We start from the raw sequence: 22,243 nt of genomic DNA on the forward strand, positions 1-22,243 counted from the left end.
TTTTAAATTGGGTGATTTTTTGATGTTTTCTCGTTTTTCTTTATTTTCCCATTTTTTTCTGTGCTTTTAAAAATGACTATATTTGTGACGATGATCCACATTTATCTATATTGAGGTTTCTTGTTGGACAAATTTCACTATTTTAGCGCAAGTGGGTTTGTAGGGAAGCTTAATGATATTCAGAGTATAGTGATGGAAAATATTTTTAACTGGCATTTGCAATATATATCATGATTTTGTGTTGTTAAATTTGGATTGATATTTGTTAGAATTGGATAATTGCATCCAAATGCTCTAGCTTAACATTTTAAGAATTGGATGATTGCTTGATACCTTTCAAAATGTCAAACTCTATTAGAGTATCATTTTCCTCCAGAAGTAGATAACAAACATGCACATACATGCCATCTCAAAGGACATGTGCATGCAACATACACACACACACACTTTGATGTTTAACTGTCGCTCAGCTCTATCTGGTGGATTGGTCATCTGGTGCAAGTTTCAGAGTAATTAAATGTCACGTGATGACTGATCTCAGAATAGTGAAACCTCTCTCTCTCTCTCTCTCTCTCACTCTCTCTCATGGTGACACTTGGAAGTTGGTCACTGTTGTCCTTGGAGAAAAGTACCATCGCCCATGGCAGCTGGAAAAAGTTCTTTTGTCCCTGTTCCTTTATCACGGAATATTATCTACTTTCTTGCTGTACATGGTCAGAGTAGCAAGTTATTCTCAGCTGCATGGATAACAAAGGTTTGTCATGGAATATTATCTACGTTCTCGCCATACATGGTCAAAACAGCAGGTTGTTTTTGGCTGCATAGATGAGAAAAGTTTTCATGCGGCTAGCACTCACTACTGCACAGTGATTCCATAGAAACTGTTTTAAAGAGGAAATGGCAGAAGGACGTGGACTGGGAGTCTTACTGAGCTTATATATATATATATATATATATATATATAGTTCTTTCCTAAGGCTTTGAGGATGTCGAGAATCTCACATTTATCATGTGTTGACATGAACAGAAAAACATGATAAAGTCTAATGGTTAGTGGTGCATTGCAGCCTACAACACCTTTGGAGTCATGTCAATGGTTGAATAAACTCCTTGTCCAAGTTTGGCCAAATGTTGTGGCTCCCAAGCTGTCAAAGCATTTTTCTGCTGTCTTGCAGGTGAGCTCCCTGTATTTGTTGAGATATATTCAACTGAAATGTTTCTTTAAAGTCACCATTGTCATATTGGCATGCATAGGTGATAATGTTTTTGGTGGTATTGGTTTCCAATGTTTGAGAATTTGATTTTCTGATTTACCTAGAAATTATTGTTTCGTGTTTATGTGCCTAGCATGTTTTACTGAACGTTTGTGGATAGGTAACTTGGTGATTTATTATGCAAGCTCATAATTTTCTGTAACAGTTCTCTGTTTTTTTTGTCCAATGTTTGCTTTCCAGAACCTTAACATTAACAACATAAAATTGGATGTCCAATGAAGATATTGGATCCACTATGCATGTACTTTGTGTTTCATATTCCATAAAATTTGCAATTTCACAGTTTTTTCTGACATTTATTGCCAGTGAAAATATTCACTTCAAACTTTTGTGGCAAAATATTCTGCTGATGTCTGCGAATAGATTTGTAAAAATTGTTTTCATCACATGAATATGTACAGAACATACAAGGATCTGTGGATTCCTCTATTTGTTTTATTTCTTGCATCTGTGTTTCATTCGTCTGAGATGCCTATTGGGTGCTATGCTAGTTTTCGTTCTTTTAATGCCTATGCAACAGTATTTAGCATATTATGATATCTTAAAATGCATTTAAGCATTTTCTGTTTGATAATTTTGTAGCCTTGGTGAAAGTTTACATAAGCTTGATCATCCAGTTTTTACAGTATAATCTAACATGCAAATTCATCTAATTAAGATATTGTGTCTTTTCAGAAACACATAAGGATACGGAAGCCAAAGCTTGTTGTGAGTCGCACATTTCATCCAACTCCATAACTCAAGCTGTTCATTCTCCTTTTCCTTGTGCAAACAAGTTATCTGGTCATCCTGCTTGTTGACTTGTTTATTTTGTCTCATATTTTCTTCAATCTTTTTCCAGAGAAGAATCAAACTTCAAGAATTTTCTCTAGGTTCATGCACACCTATATTAGGAATGCATAGGACACACTGGACAACTGCAGGAGGGCAGGTGACTTCTGGCTTTTAGACCTTGCCATTACATTATTTATCAGTTGATGCTTCTTCTGTTGTTCTCCAATACATACTGGGTGTGATGAAATATTTACACAGGTACAATTGTATGTGGAGGCTGTTTGAGCCAGTTGTTTTACAGTCTTTTAGTCATTTGATCTTTGCATCACTATGTCTTATAATGTCATTTGAGCTTCCCTTTTTTTCATTTTTTGTGTGTGTCACTTGTAAGTAGGGCAGGGATGCCATCTTCGGCACCTATTGAATCAGCAGCAAGAGCTTGCTAATTCTCTGGTCTGTCTTGTTTGGGATGGTATCAAGGTTGAAAATTAATAAGCTGAAAAATTAATAAGACCAAACCTATTGCAACAATAGAAGCTTAGCTATTATTGCTGAAAATTAATAAGCTGAAAATTTAATATCATTAAATGTATTGCAACAACCGAAGCTTAGTGATTCAAGGGAGATAAGCAATCAACGAAAGGGCTGTAACTTCTATCTGGTCAGATAAATTTACTGCCTTTAACTTCATCTTTTATATGCAGCCTCTGGCATCTAGCAGAACTGATTGTCGTGGGTCTGATACATGGCATCCATTGAATAATCACCATCTTCCAAAATTCATGAAACATAAACACAACATAATGTTGCACAGATGAGTGATAAAAGATACTCCTTTTGACTACTCAGCACAAACGTAAGATCCAAGCTTGTAATTTTGTTTGTAGCTGTTTTAGATGAATCTGTACTATCAAATGCCGAAGTCTGCTGATCTTTGCAGTAGGATATATTGATTTATAACCAGTAATTATGAAATGATTGAGTACTTGATCTATTCTGTTTTTAGCTGAATCTATGTCTTAGTTATTCTTCTCTTTGAAGTGTCATCCTTGCAGGTATGGTGTTAAGTTCAAGAACTCCAAGAATTACTTCTTTCTTCTTGAGAAATAAAAACTCAAGTTCATCATGATATTGTTGAAGTACTACTTGATGTTGAGAGGGAGGAAATTTTGGAAGTTTTATCCTTACTAGGCTGCCTTGGTGCCTAGTGTGGTTATGATATATGTTATCTAGCACACCGCTCCCACATCATCATTGGCACTGGGGCATAGTAGAAGGATTCCACTAGGTTGAAATACTAGAAGGCTTCCACTCAATTGTTGACTTTTAAACCTTTTTTGTTTTCTTGCTTTTTTATATATTAAAGTATAAATTCCCGCTGTTCTTAGCTTTTATCAATCTGTATCTTTTTCATATTTTTTTTATTTTCTATTTTCTGAATTTTCCATTACTGTAATTAATTTGATTCACAAATAAATCCCAATTTGATTCAATTCAGCTATTTACAGTCTTTCTGGATGGATTTGATTCAAAGTTGAAGTTTGATAATATTGGTTTCAACTGCCCATTTAAGTTAACTGATTAGACATTTTCAAATGAAATGACATATAAAATGAATAATTGCTAATGGAAATCTAATTTGAAAACTATTTGCCAACCTACAAGATAAGCTAGAGAGTTGTGTTTGAAAGTGATTTTTGATCATGAAATTTGTTTCTTTAATTAAACTCGTGATGAAACAAAATATTTTGATCATCATAAATATCTAAAGACTTGCTTGATCTCCTGCAAAGTGATTTGTTGTCTCTCTTCCTTTTATTTTACCAGCCTCTTTGGGTTATTTTTCATGTTTATCTGCCAACTATTTGATTTTGAGACGTCTTCCAACTGCATTTTTGTGAAAGTGAATTTTATTGTTTTTTCTGGGTTTGAGACAAAGTGATGGACTAGCTGGCTTAAGCAATTCCATGTTTATTTTCATGGAAGCAAAAGGTAGTTTCTTTTGCAGCGTATAAGCCTTGGAGTTTGCATTCTTAGACTAAATGAAACTTATGTTCCATGAGTTGCATCATAGTTCTGCATCTTTTGCCGATGGAAAAATTATTGTTAACACCATCTGAATATTCCATTTCCAATAATCTAGAGTTTTCTTTGTCATAGCTTTGATCATCTGGCTGGCTCTTTTATTAGTGGATAGTTTTTTTTTTTCTTCTTCTTTTGTTGTTTCTAAAGTTATTTTATATTAGGTGCCAGTAAATTATTGATTTTTGTGAACTTTCAGCAAGTTTTACATATGGATTTTGAATGGAAGACAAACAACATGTGCATAATGCTGGACACAAAGTTGGCAATGCCTTTCCTTGGGACAAAACAGATTCTAATCAACAGCATTCATATTAAGGGTGACGTATGTTAAACAACATGTTGCCAAGTTCAACATTTCTACTGTATCTTCAAATCCTAAGATTGCATTTCTTTCTGTTGTACTAGTTTCATGGCTTTTTTTCATGCTAGCATACAATGGTAGTGCGGTAATTTGTTTTAGGTTTATGTTTGAGTTCGTCTACACTTCCCTCTTTTGCACTTTTATGGTTTGATCTGATACTCTTTCATGTTATGATTTGCATGTTTTTTCTTCTGAAGCATCATCAGCTAGTATTTTCAGCTATGATCTGGAGTCCGATAGAGTAGACTTTATGACTTTTATGAAGAGAGGCCTTAATCCTGAACAGTTAGCCCTGCATACTTGATATATCTTACCAATTATGAGACAATGCTTACCAATTAGAAGAAAAAGTGATTGTACTTGAAACTGAATAGGAGAAATTGCATAGAGCTGCCTTGGTTGTCTCCTTAGCAATGATCTAACTGAAGGTCACCATGCACTGGAGCAACATGATGCTGAAAGAGGGACTGGGAAGAGTGAGAAAGACAGATGGCAAGAGAGGGTGAGACAGGCTCAGTGAGAGAGAGGGAAGAGAGAGAGAAAAAAAAGGAGAAAACCTAACTGACAAAAAAAAAAATCCAGATAGTTGGAACCCTCTAGGTCTGACTTCCTTACGGAAAAATAGTTCTCTAGAGAGCATAACTTTTCAAGAATTATTTTTCATTATTTGATTCATGTTTCTCATTTTCTTGAGAAAGCAGCAATTTTTCCTGAATCACAATTGTTCTGGGCCATCAAATGCACCCTAAGTCTTGTTTATTGCCTTCTAATCATTTTTAAATTTTTTTCCCGTTTCTGGTCAAGGATACATCTGCCTGCAGCAGAAGATGGCTTTGTTTTGTTTAGCCTATGCATGTATCTTGTTTCAGTGTTTCCTTGCTTGTTCTGATGGTTATTGGTTATCTGCAAATGTTTCATGCTATTTTTAAGAGATTGCGTTGCTATGCAGCTTTGTGTTTTGCCAATACTAGATGGACAAGCTATTCTTTATTCATTTGAAACCACTCCAGAGTTGAGCATCGGAATTGCATTTGGAAGTGGAGCAACTGGAGGAGATCAAGAACTTCCGACATCTAAATTGCCCGGTGTCTCAGCTTGGCTGGTATATGTTTATGCCTAAGTGACATGGGTGCTAAAGTTAGGTCTATGTACCTATGTCACTGTACCCATACCCAAAGTGGGTACTTGGACACACTTGGGTACTTTTAAGATCGAAACTGATCCAAACTGTTTAATTTGACATGATTTAAGTTTTTCCAACGCAGTTTCCATTCTATTTTTAAAGTTATTGTTCATTAACGTATAATGTTTTTAATTATAGCACTTGTTTATTCAGATGTTGCTTTCATTTTGATTTCTTTGAGTTATTTTACAGATATACACAAATATATAATCCTGCCATACCCCCGTAACCACATTTCCTGAAGTTACCATGTCCATACCCATTTCTCTGTACCCATACCCAAACCGTATCTATACCCATATGACTTGGGTTTTTACTCTCTTTTTTTTATCGACAAGTAATTGTCGTTGAAACAGTTAAGCTACAATTGGAATCAACTAATCTATAATTTGGAACTTCAGAAGGACTACAATTTGATGAAGCTTCTATACTGTTTAAATATTTACTTGATATGCAGGTTAAATTTCTTACTGATTTGTTGGTTAAGACAATGGTCGAACCTCGTCGCAGATGTTACCCTTTGCCACTGACATCCGACAAAAGAACTGTTGTTGGTGGTACAGTTTCTATTACAGTCATTTCTGTTAGTAATCTGCTCAGAGCTAACATAAAACGACAGAAAGCTTCCCAAAGTCATGGCTCAGCTGAACTTGATGGATCTTCAGATGGTAGTGCTAATGATGGCCTGCACACATTTGTTGAAGTGGAGCTTGGAGATATCTCACAAAGGACAGATGTAAAACAAGGCTCAAATCCAAACTGGAATGCTAGCTTTGAGATGGTGTTACCTGAAAGTTCAAGCACGTTGCATGTGCATCTTTATGAATGGAGTCCAACCAACATGAAGCTTGACTGTCTTACTAGTTGTGAGATAAAGGTTGCTTCTCTTTCTCCTGATATTGTATTCTTCAAATGCATGAATTAGCTTGTAGCTGTTTGCAAATTGTGCAGATGACCCACGTTGCAGATGATTCAATAATATTTTGGGCGGTAGGATCTGAATCTTCTGCAATAGTTAAACATGCTGAATGTTTTGGTAAAGAGGTTGAAATGGTTGTTCCCTTTGATGGTACTGAGTCAGTGGAGGTATGTTTCTGTTGCTTTCATGTCTTGAGTTATTAGAAATGCTCTAGAAACATCGATATGGTTCTTCTGCGTGGCTGTGTCTTAATTGCTGAACTAGGAAATAAGCTCTTAATTGTTATATAATCAACATTGTAAAATGCCATTAAAAAGTACAACACATAATAAGCAACATATTATATAAAAGTTTGTTATATTGCAAGTGACAAACAGAAAAGCCAAGGAACCATAGTGAAGTTGCTTGAGATAAAAAGTCTTTGTTCTTTTTATCATGTCTAATTTAACTTCATAAAGATAGCAGTTTTTATTTGCCTATCAAAAGAAGATATGTGAAAAGCTTGAGTATAAACTGTTTAAAAGAATATAAATTGTGTGCACAAAAAAAGTGAAAAATTTGTTTATATTTACATATATGTGTGCATGTGTACCCCTTGCCTTGTTTTGTTAAATTTTTATTTGTGCAATGCATTTCCTTGAGAATGTCCCAATTCCACATGGGTATCTACATAACATAGATGAACAAGCGAGAAACATGGCATATTCTATTCAAGCTAACACTGGAAGTTTAAGACTGGAACCAGTAAATTGAATGGTAACTACGAAATATAACTGATTACAGTAATGTCCTATTATTGATTGTCAAGTTCCTTCAAAAGCATTGACTTCTATTGAGCCTCTAGTTGTGGAACTGCCTGACTTAGGACACTGTAATTGCTTTGGTCTTTTGCTTGCTTTGGAGTCTGCAAGTTACTGCAGTAACAAATTGTGCTAAGGTGGTCAAAACACGCTGCATGTGATGGTTAATGCAATTAATTTGTAATATTTTTGTTGTAAAATAATACATAGTTATAGGGGTCCTTCACTAATTATTGTTAAAGTCATGTGGTTAATAGTCTCTGATTGTCTTTTTTATTTTTTGGTTGGACTTTATTGTAATAGAGGCTGCTGCCCCTTTCTTACCCTAATCATATATATTCTATGATTAAGGGATAATGAAAATAACAGATTCTCTCTCCTCGTAGCCCCGGTTTGAACATGGTATCAGAGCCAAAGACCTAGGGCTTCAGCCCATCCAAGGGCCTTTTTTTTTTTTTGCAGAGAGGAGGCCGTCGCCTTGTGGTGCCTGGCATTGCCAACCGTTCTGGGTGGCCCGTGATGCCAGGCGGGGCATCGTTAGCCATTATGGATGGTTGGCGACCCCCTGCCTAACATCGCCAGCGTCGTGGAGTGGAGGCAATGGCCTCGCCCTACCATCTCCCCCAAATTTTTTTTTTTTATTTTTTAAAAAAAAACATTGAGCATCTGATGCAAATGCATAGGACGCTCAACAATGAGCGTAGCCGCTACATAGTTCACAAGTGAGCCGCTGCACATTATCTCAAACGTACGATGCTGATGTGCGTCTGTACCACAGGGATGCTGTAGAGGGAGGTTGTCGTGTCCCTCTTAATGGCGCTGGTGACCCCCGCCGGGGCCTAGCCAGCAGACTTGGAGCCAGGTCCGCCATGGAGGGGAGGCGACGGTCTCCCCCTACGGTAAAAAAGTGTGTCAAATGCAATTTTTTTACAATGGGGGCAGCAACCACCACCCTTTTTTATCTGTTTGCTTTGGGGGAAGGCAGTCGCCGGCTCCGGTTGCCGCTGAGGACAGCACTATGGAGCGTTGCTGGCAGTTGGTCCCTGGTGACGCTCTGTGGGGCCGTCTCCGGTGGGCAACCGGGGGCGGCAGCCGCCTCCTGAGCAAACAAATTTGCCTTCGGCAATTGTTTTCTTCAGAGGGGAGGCCATGGCATCACCAACCGTTCCAATTCTTTCGACAAATCTTTTATCTGTGAGCTAGCTTACTAAACAGTTGAATTGCCGTGTTATCTTCGACCTTGGTTCTTGTGTGTTTCAGGACTTATCGATTGAGAAGTGGAGGCTGTGAGCAGGATAGAGTCTACTACCTATCTCAACCAGATGGAGTGGCAACATCATCCTTAAAATTGAGTACTAGTTTATTCCATTAGCATCTTAGGCTTGGACACCCTTCCATATCCAACCTCTGTGAAGTTTTTCCTCGTCTACCTTCTTCTGTCGAGTTCCAATGTGAAGCCTGTCAGCTCGGGAAGCATTATCGAAGTTCCTTTTCATTGAGTCAGAGTCCTAGTAGTAAGAGTCCTTTTGATCTTATACATGTTGATGTGTGGGGGCCTAGTCGAGCTCTTTGTCGATCTAAGTTTCGTTACTATGTGGTTCTTGTAGATGATTTCTCAAGAATGTCCTAAGTCTATTTGTTGAAAGATAGATCTGAAGTCATTTATATTCTCAAATCTTTCATTCTAGAAATAAAGACTCAGTTTCATTCTTTGCGTCAAATGTATTCAGACTGACAATGTTCTTGAATTTCGCCCCTTGTCCCTCATGCAATTTTACAATAAGCATGGAATTCATCCACAATACACTTGTGTTCATACCTCTCCTCAAAATGGACTTGCAGAGAGAAAACACAGGCACCTGCACCTGCAGGAAGTTGCCCAAACCTTAATGATTCAAGGACATGTTCCTTCCTTCTTTTGGGGTGATTCTATGTTGATTGCATGTTATCTTATTAATCTTCTTCAATGGATGAGAAAATTCCTATCCAACTTCTTTATCTTAATGGTAAGTGTTTCATCTTCTTCTTAAGGTCTTTGGATGTGTATGTTTTGTACATATACTTGACCTAAGCAAGACAAAATTTGCTGCCCAAGCAACAAAGTGTATATTCGTGGGATATTCTAGAACCCAAAAGGGATACATGTGCTTTGACCCAATCCAGAAGAAAGAGTATGTTAGTATGGATGTCACCTTTTTTGAGTTCAAACCCACAAAATTTGTTGCCCAAGCAACAAAGTGTATATTCGTGGGATATTCTAGAACCCAAAAGGGATACATGTGCTTTGACCCAATCCAGAAGAAAGAGTATGGATGTCACCTTTTTTGAGTTCAAACCCTATTACTCCCATCCTCCCCATCAAAGTTGAGACATTCATGGATGCATATTATGCAGGTTCTCTTGAAGACAATAAGTCTACCTTTGGTTTTTGTGTTTTGTTTTTTTGAGGGAACTTGGTATCATGGAGGAGCAAGAAGCAGACTGTTATTGCCAGATCTAATGCTGAATCTGAGTAGGCTCAGACTGCAACAAAGACGTCTCAGTTCAAAACCATGCTTACTAGCTTAGGAGTGACTATCTATGTCACGAAGGTGCGGGGTGCGGGTGCCGGCGCAACACATCTAAAAAAATTTAGGTGCGGCGGTGCGGCGAGAGTATTTATTATTATTATTATTATTATTTTATTATAATAATAATATATATATTATATGACAAAAATTTGTCTATAAATCACAAAATTATTAAATAACAAGATCAAAATTGCAATTTACTAATCATGATATCATTATCAATCATCAATTCAACATTCAACAAGAAATGTACTCTTGTTTTGAGTTCACAGAATCACAGTTCATACAGTCATACTTTATAGTTCATACATCAATACATATTACATCATCAATACATATTGCATTCCAGTTCCACTTCCACTTCCACCAATATCTTGATTTTCTTCAATGCTTTCAACGGTATCATCATCATCAAACTCCTTAGAAGGAATAACATGATCAAATAAATCCATGTTAGCAGTATATAAATTGCAGTCTCCATCAAAATCAAATTCATCTGGATTTACATCCTAATATTTAGATGATCCACAACTGCATTTTATTAAAGACGAAAGTTAAACAATAAAAAATATTTACCACAAAAATATAAAAAAATTTAATATAACATAAGAAAATGAGTAAAGCAAAACAACATAATAAAGAAAGACCTGTATTCTTTTTCTTTCCTTGAAAGAAGATGCAAATTATAATGCACATAAACCAAGTCCTCTGCATGTTGGCTAGTGAGCTTGTTCCTTTTAATGTTGTATATATAACCATATATGCTCCAATTTCTTTCACAACACGATGATGTAACAAGTTGTGATAGTAACCTCAAAACAAGTTTCTGAAGCATGAGCATTTCTGATCTATAGGACGCCCACCAATCAAAAGGACTCCTGCCATCATCTTCTCTTGCTGTTGCTGCTCCTTCAGAACTAAAATCTCCTAAAGAAAACTTGTTATATTCACAAAGTGCTTGTCTTTTGGTATAAGAATCTGAAAAAAGTCTTTCCATACATGACATTCTTTGAATGTTTAATTCATTATCTAGATTTGGAGTAACACGTCCAGGAGCTTCTTCAATCCATTTTTTAGTGTAATATTTGGGATTTAAAGAATGAGCCATGCAATGCAAGAGAGTATTGCTCTTATCTCATCTTTCAACTAATATTGTATGTATGTGATCAAAGAACTCTGAATTATCAAGTACAATGTCTTTTTTTTTCTTTTTTAAAAACTATACACTGAATTTGTTCAATCATATCGTCCCACATTTCGTAAACTTTATGAAGCATAGCTCATCTTTATCAACAGCTCTCAACATGCCCCAAATTGGCTCTGTAAAGTCCAAAAAATATGCAATTTTATCCCACCATTTATCTTCAACAATAAAGTTTTTAATAATTTAAGCTTTAGCCTCATCTTCAACCCGATAAAAGCTCCACTCTCTACTAAACACTAACAATCTCAAATCAGAATAACTACTAAAAAGAGACAATGCACGTTGGTGATTAACGATGAAATTTCTAATATTTCTTGCATCTTTTTCAATCTCTTAAATCCATGAGAATAACTCATATACCTTATGATCTGCATCTTGACTTGGAGGATTGCATATGTCCTTCAGTGCTAAATTCAAAGTATGTGCAACACATGGAGTCCAAAAAATATGTGGAAAATCATACCTCAAACTAAGTCCAGCACTTTATCAAAACCAACCTCCTTGATGGCTTCTACAAATAATTGCTTCAAATATCCAACATCTTTATATTCTCCATATGCATCAATTGCCTTCAAAAATATTGGTTCCTCACGTGCAATGACAATGAAATTAATTAGTGGATGTCTTTGAATATCTGTCCACCCATCAAAAACAATTGATACCTCAGTCGTGTTCCATTTAAACTTTTTTCTTTCTAAGCTTTGCTCAACCTCGTTTTTTTCATCCTGAAGAACTGATGTTCGCAACCTTTCTGAATCGGGAGGCATATATCCTGATAATTTGCTATTTGCAAGCATAGTACAAACCTTCTTCCAATATGAATTTCTAGCTACATTGAAAGGAATGCAGCTTGAATAGAAAAACTTAGCAACCACTTTATCTATTTCTGCTCTTCCGTAAGAATCAAACATGTCTCTATAGTCTTTCTTTTTCTGTCTGAACTCTTAGGATTTGTCATAATAATACTTGTTTTCTTCTTGTTGTGGATTGCATCAGCACAATCTTGCAACTTCTTAAACTCTCGAGCTTTTTCTGTAGAAACGTTTTTACATTGTCGAATTCCAAAACTTGACAACTTCAACATATGTGCCTTAATTCTTGTGTAAGATCCTACATATGTAACTTCACAAAATTTATATACAAAATGCACATTTCCACCACCATTGCCTACATCTTTATTGACCGCTTTTATTTCTTTCCATAGTGGTTGTTCTTTGGATGCATATGCTTCACTAGGTAGCGTAGAAGACTTTGAAACATCACCTTCATCCACATTCACACTAGATGAAGAACCTATTGCAAGAGAATCTGAAACGACTTCTTTTCCTTTCCTTCTGTTTGCCATCATAAGGTTTTACCTTCAAAGTTCAAAACGAAAAATTTCAAATATAACAAATTTAATGGGTTAGTTGCATAATTTTAGTTCAATTAAGAATAGATAGTCTGCATACTCTAATCATCATCAACTAGCTTTAGAGTTTAGACCATGACTGACTTGTGTGGCTATTGATTTAAAGTTTTAAACAACTTAGCATGCAACCATGATTTTGTTATACAAACAAGATATGACTATATGAGCATGTAGTATGCACATTTTATTATAGTATCGGCAAGTCAGAGAATCTAAAAAGCTAGGGAAAAACATGGCATTTTACCACTACAACAAGAATAGACTTTAAGAAAATTTTACAAGAATCACAACTGACAGTGAACAGGATACAGTGAGCAGGATAACTAAAGATAAAGCAAGCTTAGAAAACGTAGCAAATTAGCAATGCTGCCTTTAGCTATGATCTGCAAAAAGAAAATGTAAGTCGTAGAAAGCATGCATTAAGACATTTAAAATGTTTTGCTAAATAAAGCAGGAAAATAAAAACCTAAGAATAATAAAATAGTAGAAAGCCACTTAGCCACCTAATAATATGAAGTCTCTCTAATAAAACCTCTCTCAACCGACCACATAAACAAACCAGTGAACCACCAGGTTGCATCACTATTCCAGAAACGTAAACAGCACACTAAAATAGTGAACAACACACTAAAACAGAGAAAAATACACACTGGCACTAGACGAGGCGAGAATATCAGAATCACATAATAAAAATTAAAAAGAAGTGGAAAGAAAAATACGCTGCAAAGAGCGTGATATCAGAATCAAACAATAAAAAGAAAAATACGCTGCAAAGAGTGAGAGAGAGAGACAAAGTTTACCTTCCTAAAATCTAGCACAGATCGTGAGTGAAAAAGAAGTGGAAAGATGGACACGATGGAGGTAGAAATCGACGATTGAAAGACAATGAGAAACTACTAACCACACGACTTTAACAATAGTTACTGGTACAGGCTGCCGCCCCTTTCTTACCCTATGATATATATTGTATGATTAAGGAATAATGAAACTAACAGATTCTCTCTCCTCCTAACCCTGGTTTGAACAATTTTAGTGATTATCTGCCACATTATTCTACTTCTATACCATCAAAAAGCCTTTCTTGCTTGCCACTCAACCCCACCTGAGGCTTTACTGATGTACCTGGTAGTAGTCCAGAATATCTTGGCTGCTTTGACTGTACACAGAAAAAAGATATATGTGAACGTGTGTATTTTTAGTGTATATATATATAAAGTATAAATCATTGTCACATATATCGTGTACGAGTATTATACGGTGAGGAATTTCTTGGGTATAATACAACAACGTTGTATATCTCGAGAAAATGTAGGCAAATTTTTCAAAAATTTAAAACATTTGATAAATCCTGAAAAGTATAAAAATAAAAAATCATAAAAAATACGAAAAGACACGAAAAACACGTATAATACGCATTTTTTTCATGATTTTATTTTCTGGCATTTTTTTTAAAAAGACACGTTTTTTTCATGTTTTATACAGCTGACTTATTTTTCGTGTATTATACACATTTTTTTTCGAAAAAGACGCGTTTTCTATGGCAATAATATAAACTATACTTCACTTTCTCTAGAAGCACATATTCCTTAAACTTTTTCTCTTCGTTGGAGAACATATCTTATCTTGTTTCTCTTGTGTTTATCGATGTGGAAAAATATTATATTGCTCATACAAGGATCATGATTGGCAGTACTTTTGATTGAGGAGGGTTTTTCATTAATGGATGCAATTTGTCTTTACAAGTTTGTGTTTTGACCATTTTAATTTAATGTTTTTCTTAGTTTATTATTTTTTCACTTCCTTTTAGTTTTGTTATGATTTTGTTTGCGTACTTTGATGGGTCAATGATGCAGTTCTTTGGGTACATTTTCATGCAAGCCAAGGATGTGAATTCTCGTGTTTCAGGTAACTATAAAACTGGCGCTGAAAAGGTGGCTGTTTGCTGATGGCTCCAACAATTTAGAGAAGTCCACATTAAGCTCTGAAATGACCACAGGTGGCTCAAAACAACTTTCTCCAACAGGCAGGAAATTTAAGATCACCATCATAGAGGGAAGGAACCTTGCATCAGTGGGCAGACCAGGAATGAGTAGTACCTATGTGAAACTACAGTATGGCAAGGTTGCTTTTATATTTGATTCAACCATAAATTATTTGTTTAATTTTTATCTTCTGTCATCTCAGTCCAGTTCCAAAGATTGTAGACTTCATCTATTATTAACTCATATTGTTTTTGGGTTAATTATATCTTTCATCTTGTGGATATATGTCAGGTTCTTTACCAAACAAGGACACTCTCTCATGCTGTAGACCCCATATGGAATCAATCTTTTGAGTTTAATGATATTGGAGGTGGTGAATATCTAAAAGTAACATGCTATAGCTCTGATATATTTGGAGATGATAGTGTTGGAAGTGCAAAAATAAACTTCGAAGGTTTAACTGAAGACTCAACAAAAGATATATGGATTCCTCTGGAAAGAGTAAATACAGGAGAACTGAGGATTCGGATTGAACAAGTGAAAGATGGAGACATAGAAGATTCTCAGGTTTGGTAGTCCAGATACAGCTATACAGAAAAAGTTTTATGCAAATAATAGTTTGAAGTTTAAAAGAGAGAAAACATGACCAGATTTTGAATCTTCTCTGAGCCATTTTTTAGATCCATGATTAATTAATCTCTTAACTATTTTGTCAATGAAAGTGGCTTGTGTTGATGCAATTCTTCATTTGCAGTTTGTTTTGTATACTAATCCTTTTGTTTCGTTTATAAAATTTACAGAGTAAAAATGAAGGACGAGTGGCTGGTGTAATAGAGCTTGTTCTTATTGAAGCAAAAAGCCTTATTGCTGCTGATTTAAGTGGCACAAGTGATCCATATGTTAAAATCCTTTATGGGAACACACACAGAAAGTCTAAGGTTTGGACAATCGATTTCATATGCAATAAAAGAGTTTATCTTACTAAAATGCATAAGTACCCATTATAGCATAGAATATGTAATGTATTTAAGATTTTTTTCAGAATTGAATATGATGTATGCCCATTCTTGATCCTCTCCTTGAAGGTCAGAGCTGATGTTGGACATGTTTGCTTGTTCTGTGGCATCTAAACTTGTGCAGGTTTCTATTATTGTTCACCTAGAAACATAGAAAGTGTAACATGGGTTATGACGTGTCAAGCAGTTGATTATATTTCTTTGATTTGTGTAGAAACATGCAGCGGAAGAAGAGAAAGGAAAACAAACACAGGATATACGTGGAAAACCTCGGAACGAGGTGAAAAACCATGGGGAAGCTCTAACCTAGGGGCAAAACCGCAACCCTAGGAGAGAGAAAAAACTCTATTCACTTAATCAACAATTACAAATAAGTGATAGAATAAAAAGAGGAAGGAAGAGAGACCCGCCTCGGGAACCAAGCCCGTCCTCGGTTCCCGTGCCCATGATACCCATATCCTGACCCGGTTCCTTATACATTGTATTCTAACACTCCCCCTCAAACTTGGCATACATGTCAAACATGCCAAGCTTGCTAACATTCTTTTCAAATTGAGATGTACATAAGGCCTTAGTTATAACATCTGCAATTTGCTCTTCAGACTTCTTCAGACTTCATATAAGGAAGGATCAACTCCTTCGAATCTATGCGCTCCCGTATGAAGTGGCGATCTATCTCCACATGTTTGGTTCTGTCATGTAGGACGGGATTATTTGCCAGTTAATCGCAGACTTATTGTTACAATACATTTTCATCTTCTCTTCAGTTTCAATTCCAATATTTGCTAGAAGAATCTTTAGCCATAACATCTCTGTAACCCCCATAGCAACAGCCCTGTATTTAGCCTCAGCACTGGATCTAGAACAAACCTCCTGCCTTTTACTCCTCCATACCACCAGGTTTCTCCTTAGAAAGATGCAGTACCCTGTGGTAGACCTTCTGGTATCCGTCTGCAACCAGCCCAATCAGCATCAGAATATCTTTCAATATTAAGTTTGTCCTGCTGTGTATACAGTAACCCTTTACCTGGGTTATTCTTCAGGTATCCCAACACTCTTTCTGCACTCTTCCAGTGACAATCAATAGGAGCATGCATAAACTGACTCAACACATTTACAGTATAAGTAATATCAGGGCGAGTAAGAGTAAGATAAATAAGCTTACCAACCAGCCTCTGATACCGTCCTTTTCCTTTCTCATCCAGAATGTTACCAGTTTTGATACTTATCTTTGTACCTGACTCCATTGGAGTTAGAAAGGGCCTGCATCCCAGTTTACTTGTCTCTTTCAGGAGGTTCAGAGTGTACTTCCTTTGACTCATAACAAGCCCTGTCTCTGATCGTGCAATCTCTATTCCCAGAAAGTACCTTAATTTTCCCAGATCTTTAAGGTCAAATTCAGCAGCTAACCTCTCCATCTTCCTTTTCTCTTCTTCATCATCACCTGAGACAATCATATCATCAACATACACAAGAAGAATGCTCACCAGGCCACTTCTCTGCTTAATGAACAGGGTATGATCACCATTTCCTTGTTTGTACCCATTTGTCTTCATTACCACCCTCAGTCTTTCAAACCATGCTCTAGGGGACTGCATCAGGCCGTATAGGGCCTTCTTGAGATGACAACATTTTCCACTTTGAGCATATCCGGGAGGCATGCTCATATAGACCTCCTCCTCAAGATGACCATTCAAGAAGGCGTTCTTGACATCAAACTGGTCCATGCCCCACTTCTTTTGCACTGCAAGTGCCAAAATGACCCTCACAGTCTTCAGTTTTGCAACAGGAGCAAAGGTTTCAAGATAGTCAATTCTGTATTTTTGGCTGAATCCCTTTGCAACCAGACGAGCTTTATACCGTTCCACAGTGCCATCAGGTTTATACTTCACACTAAACACCCACTTGGAACCAACTAAGTGAGTCCCCTTGGGAATATCGACCACTTCCCACGTGTTGTTCTTTGCCAAGGCATCCATCTTCTCTGTCATAGCCTGAAGCCATTTAGGGTCCTCTCTAGCATCTTCCACACACCTGGGAATCACTGACATAGACAGAGTGGTAATAAAGCATTTGTATTCTTCACTGAGTTTAGAATATGAGACAAATCTCTGAATAGGGTGAGAAGTACATGACCTGGTCCCCTTGCGCAGGGCTATGGGAAGCTCTTCATTCATTGGACTTGGTTCATTCGGGGAACTCACAGGATTGAGATTGGTTACATCAACAGTCTCAACCACATCTTTCTCCTTTCTAGTGTAAACCTACCCAAACAAATGATCACGGGATGTGGGCTGATCAACCACAGGGCCCCCTTCCACATGGCTGTCTTTATCATCTCTGACTGTATCTTCTTCCACATGACTGTCTTTATCATCTCTGACTGTATCTTCCACACTGTGACTAAGTCTGTAGTCCAAGAAGTCTATAAACTGAATAAGCTGATTTGGAGAATACTCTTCCACACTGTCCCCTATACACTTCCCCTGAAGAGGATTCGCAGGAAAATACGCCTCATGTTCATGAAAGGTAACATCCCGAGAGACATAGATTTTGGAGGTAGTAGGGTCAATACATTTATATCCCTTCCGAGTGGAGGAATACTCCAAGAAGACAGCTTTGACAGACCGAGGGTCAAGTTTCTTGATGGTGGGACTATGGTTATGAACAAAGCAAACACACCCGAACACCCGAGGAGTAAGAGGCCAGGGGTTATGAGTGGGACTGAGCACAAAGTAAGGGGTACGGCCATTCAACACACGAGTAGGCATACGGTTGATGAGGTGGGCACTAGTGAGGAGAGCATCGCCCCAGTAGCGCTTAGGAACATGCCTGTGGAACATAATAGCTCGAGTGACATCTAATAAATGGCGATTTTTACGTTCGGCCACGGCATTTTGAGGAGGAGTATAACTGCAGGACGTCTCATGAACAATACCCTTGCCCCGCAGTAAGTCATCTAGGGATTGGGAGACATACTCCCTGGCATTATCAGTACGTAAAGTCTGAACAGAGGTCTGAAATTGATTTTCGACAAAGGCAACAAAGTTTTTGACAACGACAGGAACCTCACTGCGTTCTTTCAATAAGTACACGAATGTACAACGGGAGTAGTCATCAATCAGAGTCATAAAGTAATGGAAACCACAACAAGTGGGTACTCCCGAAGGACCTCAAACATCAGAGTGAACCAAGGCAAAAGGACGAGTGGTTTTATTGATAGAAATAGGGTACGAAGCCCTAATATGCTTAGCAAGCTGACACAGTTCACATGTGAAGGAGTCCATGGAAACAGAAGTAAACAACCTAGGAAACAACTTCTTAATCAACTGGAATGGGAGATGTCCAAGGCGCTCGTGCCATCTCATAATGCTAGACCTGTCCTTCACGCCCGTCAACTGTCTGCTAGTGGCTGAGATGAGAGCAGAGGCAACCTGTACGGGCAGTCTGTAGAGGCCATCAATAACCGAACCAATCCCAATCTTCTTCCCGTCACCAAGTCCTACAAGGTACAATGATCAACAGAGAAAATTAGATTACAATTGAATTCTTTGGTGATACTACTGACAGATAACAAATTCACAAGAATATTGGGAACATGAAGAGCATTATGCAGAAGATATTTATTTAATAAGGACAAACTCCCTTTTCCAGCCACAGAGATCGATGACCCATCAACCATAGATACGCGTTGCTGCCCTGAAGACAATTTGTACTCTTGAAACATCTTAGGGTTCCCTGTCATATGATGAGTAGCTCCACTGTCAACTACCCAATCACCAAGTAAGGGATTACCTTGATCACTTGTGGCAACAAGAGCTTGGGCTAACTGAGCTCCCTCAGACGTGGAGGATTCCTCCTTAGTAGTAGATAACCGGCTGATGTAAGCTTGTAATTCCTTGATTTGGTCAGAGGAAAGCTTCGGTTTTTCAACACTGGGAGAGCTAGTATCAGGCACAGGAGGACCCCCCCTACCAGAGGGAGGATGACCACGGGTGAGCCTCTTCTCAGAATGAAGATCCCAACAAAAATCAACTGAGTGTCCCAACTTGTTACAGTGACTGCAACGCCGAATAGGACGCTGCCCAGTTCCTGGAGCATGGCTAACAAAAGCAGAGGGTGAACTACCATGACTAGAGTCAATATGCATCACTTGACGGCGTTGTTCCTTAGATTCCACCCGGGCATACACCTCCTTAATTCCAGGGTTCTCGTCACAGTTGAGAATTTGACTCCTAATGGATTCAAACTCATCACGCAGACCTCCCAGAAAAATAAAAGTGCGGTCCATCCATTCTTTCTGCCAGTACAGTTCATGATCAGAACCACACTTCCAGTCATCATTCACATGATAATCCAGTTCTTCCCATTTAGTCTTCAGGGTTGCATAGAAGGATGCCACAGACAAGTCACCCTGTTTAAGAGAATAGATGCTGCGTTTAATCTGGTAAGTACGCAGGACTCTCTTTTTACGGCCATACATCCTTGCAAGCACAGTCCACATGTCATATGAGGTCAACTTACGCAAAATAAGGGGCTGAATATCATCAGAAACAGAACTAATAATCCAAACCTTAACTTGACTATCTTCCAACGCCCAAGTCGCCCATCCAGGATCAGTTTTACTAGGTGCAGGTTTCTCCCCAGTGATATAGGGCAGACGACCGCGACTAGTGATCCCAATTTCAAGCGCAGCAGACCAAGAGAGATAATTGTCTTTGTTCAGCCGAATAGAGGTGACTTGAACAGGCAAGTTTTCGCTCTTGGTATTGCTGCCCGTGTCAAAGGTAACATCGGTCTTGGAGGGCACTGTCATCTGACCCACTACCTATTCCTCATATTCCTTTGGAGTCATTCCCTTACGAGTCTCCTTCTGGGGATTCTCCTATTGTAGTGTTCAAGTTTCGTGATCCTCCGCTGGTCTACACACGTCGACAGGACCCTTCTCATGATCCTTCCCCAATCGCTTCTCAGGAGGTAAGTACATCTGAAGTGAGTATACATAGTTCATATGATCCCTGTCAGGACTTACCTATTGCTCTACGCAAAGGCAAACAACAATGTACTCTGCATCCTATATCTCATTTTGTTTCTACTGACGGTGTTGGTAAAAGTATGCAACAGTTTATTCAAGCTCTGGCGGCCCATGCAGTTCCTACTTGTCACCAACAGACCTTATTAGATACCCAATGGTGACATGCTATGTAAGAAGAGATTGATGCATTAGTTCAACGAGGCACTTGGGAACTTGTTGATCCTTCTCCTGATTGTGACATTGGTGACTCCAAGTGGATATTCACAGTGAAATATAATTCTGATGGTTCTATAGAAAGATACAAAGTTCGGTTGGTTGCTAAGGGCTACACGCAGACTTACGGGGTTGATTTCTTCGAGAGTTTCTCTCCTGTTGCTCGGTTGGGGACCATTCGTCTTATCATCTCTGTGGGTGTATACCATGACTGGCGCATGTATCAGCTTGATCTCAAAAATGCATTTTTGTACGGTGATCTTGATGAGACTATTTATATGCAACAACCACCAGGGTTTGAACGATAGGGGGAGTGTGGAAAAGTGTGCAAACTGATGAAAGCTATTTATGGACTCAAGGAGAGTCCTTGTGCGTGGTTTCACAAGTTCTCTGAGGTAATCTCAAAGCGTGGCTTTGCGAGATCCCCTCTTGATCATTCTCTATTTATCAGGAAGAATTCCAGGGGTATGACCATTTTAGTGGTTTATGTTGATGATATTATCCTGACAGGTGACTCCGATCAAGAAATTTCTGATACAAAGTTGTTTCTTCAAAAACACTTAGTGACGAAAGATCTTGGTCAACTACTATATTTCTTGGGAATAGAGGTGGCTCGCAACAAGGAAGGTGTAGTTCTCTCTCAACGAAGGTATGTTCTTGATTTATCGCAGGACACCAGGATGCTAGGAGCTAAACCGGCTAATCAACCTATGAATCCACGCATACATATTCATGATGACCAATCAGAATTAGTGGATTCTCGATCATACAAGTCTCTTATTGGAAAGCTCGTTTATGTTACTGTGACCAAACCAGACATTAGCTTTGCAGTGGGGAAACTAAGTCAATTTATAAAAAAATCCAGGAAAGTTCATTGGGATGTTGCTTTAATGGTGGTCAAATATCTGAAATCATCTCCTGGCAAAGGACTTTTGTTCACAAAAGGCAAGACCCTGGAAGTGGAAGCCTATAGTGATGCTGACTATGCTGGCTCAGTCGAAGACAGGAAATCTACCACAGGATTCTGTGTATTTGTGGGAGACAACCTTATATCTTGGAGAAGCAAAAAGCAAAATATGGTGTCAAGATCTAGTGCTGAATCTGAATACAGAGCTATGGCTCAAACTGTCGCTGAAATGACTTGGGCTAAATCCATGCTATCTAGCCTAAGTGTGTCGATTCCGCTTTCCATGAAGATGTATTGGTAGTCACATACATTGCAAACAATCCAGTTTTCCATAAGAGAACTAAACATATGGAAGTGGATTGCCATTACATTCGGGATCTCGTTCAAGGAAGAACCATAACTATCATTCATGTATCATCAGAAGATCAAGCTGCAGATGTCTTCACTAAAGCTCTTCCTATTGGTGATTTCTCTAGATGTTGTGACAAGCTGAGCATGATTAATATGTA

General features: G+C 38.0%; 1 protein-coding gene across 2 annotated transcripts in view; it reads left to right on the plus strand.

Moving 5' to 3' along the window:
• LOC116257426 (synaptotagmin-5) overlaps positions 1 to 22,243 on the plus strand; it is a 47,952-nt gene that overhangs the window by 4,421 nt on the left and 21,288 nt on the right. For both annotated transcript variants that reach the window (XM_050078671.1, XM_031634157.2), the window contains exons 3-12: positions 1,068 to 1,175; positions 1,950 to 1,982; positions 2,116 to 2,205; positions 4,330 to 4,455; positions 5,444 to 5,596; positions 6,135 to 6,554; positions 6,629 to 6,763; positions 14,487 to 14,702; positions 14,855 to 15,130; positions 15,364 to 15,501. In XM_050078671.1, the coding sequence (XP_049934628.1) occupies positions 1,068 to 1,175; positions 1,950 to 1,982; positions 2,116 to 2,205; positions 4,330 to 4,455; positions 5,444 to 5,596; positions 6,135 to 6,554; positions 6,629 to 6,763; positions 14,487 to 14,702; positions 14,855 to 15,130; positions 15,364 to 15,501 (1,695 nt within the window). The remainder of the gene's footprint in view (positions 1 to 1,067; positions 1,176 to 1,949; positions 1,983 to 2,115; positions 2,206 to 4,329; positions 4,456 to 5,443; positions 5,597 to 6,134; positions 6,555 to 6,628; positions 6,764 to 14,486; positions 14,703 to 14,854; positions 15,131 to 15,363; positions 15,502 to 22,243) is intronic.

This window comes from Nymphaea colorata, chromosome 7 (genome assembly GCF_008831285.2).
Source record: "Nymphaea colorata isolate Beijing-Zhang1983 chromosome 7, ASM883128v2, whole genome shotgun sequence".
Lineage (NCBI taxonomy): Eukaryota > Viridiplantae > Streptophyta > Magnoliopsida > Nymphaeales > Nymphaeaceae > Nymphaea > Nymphaea colorata.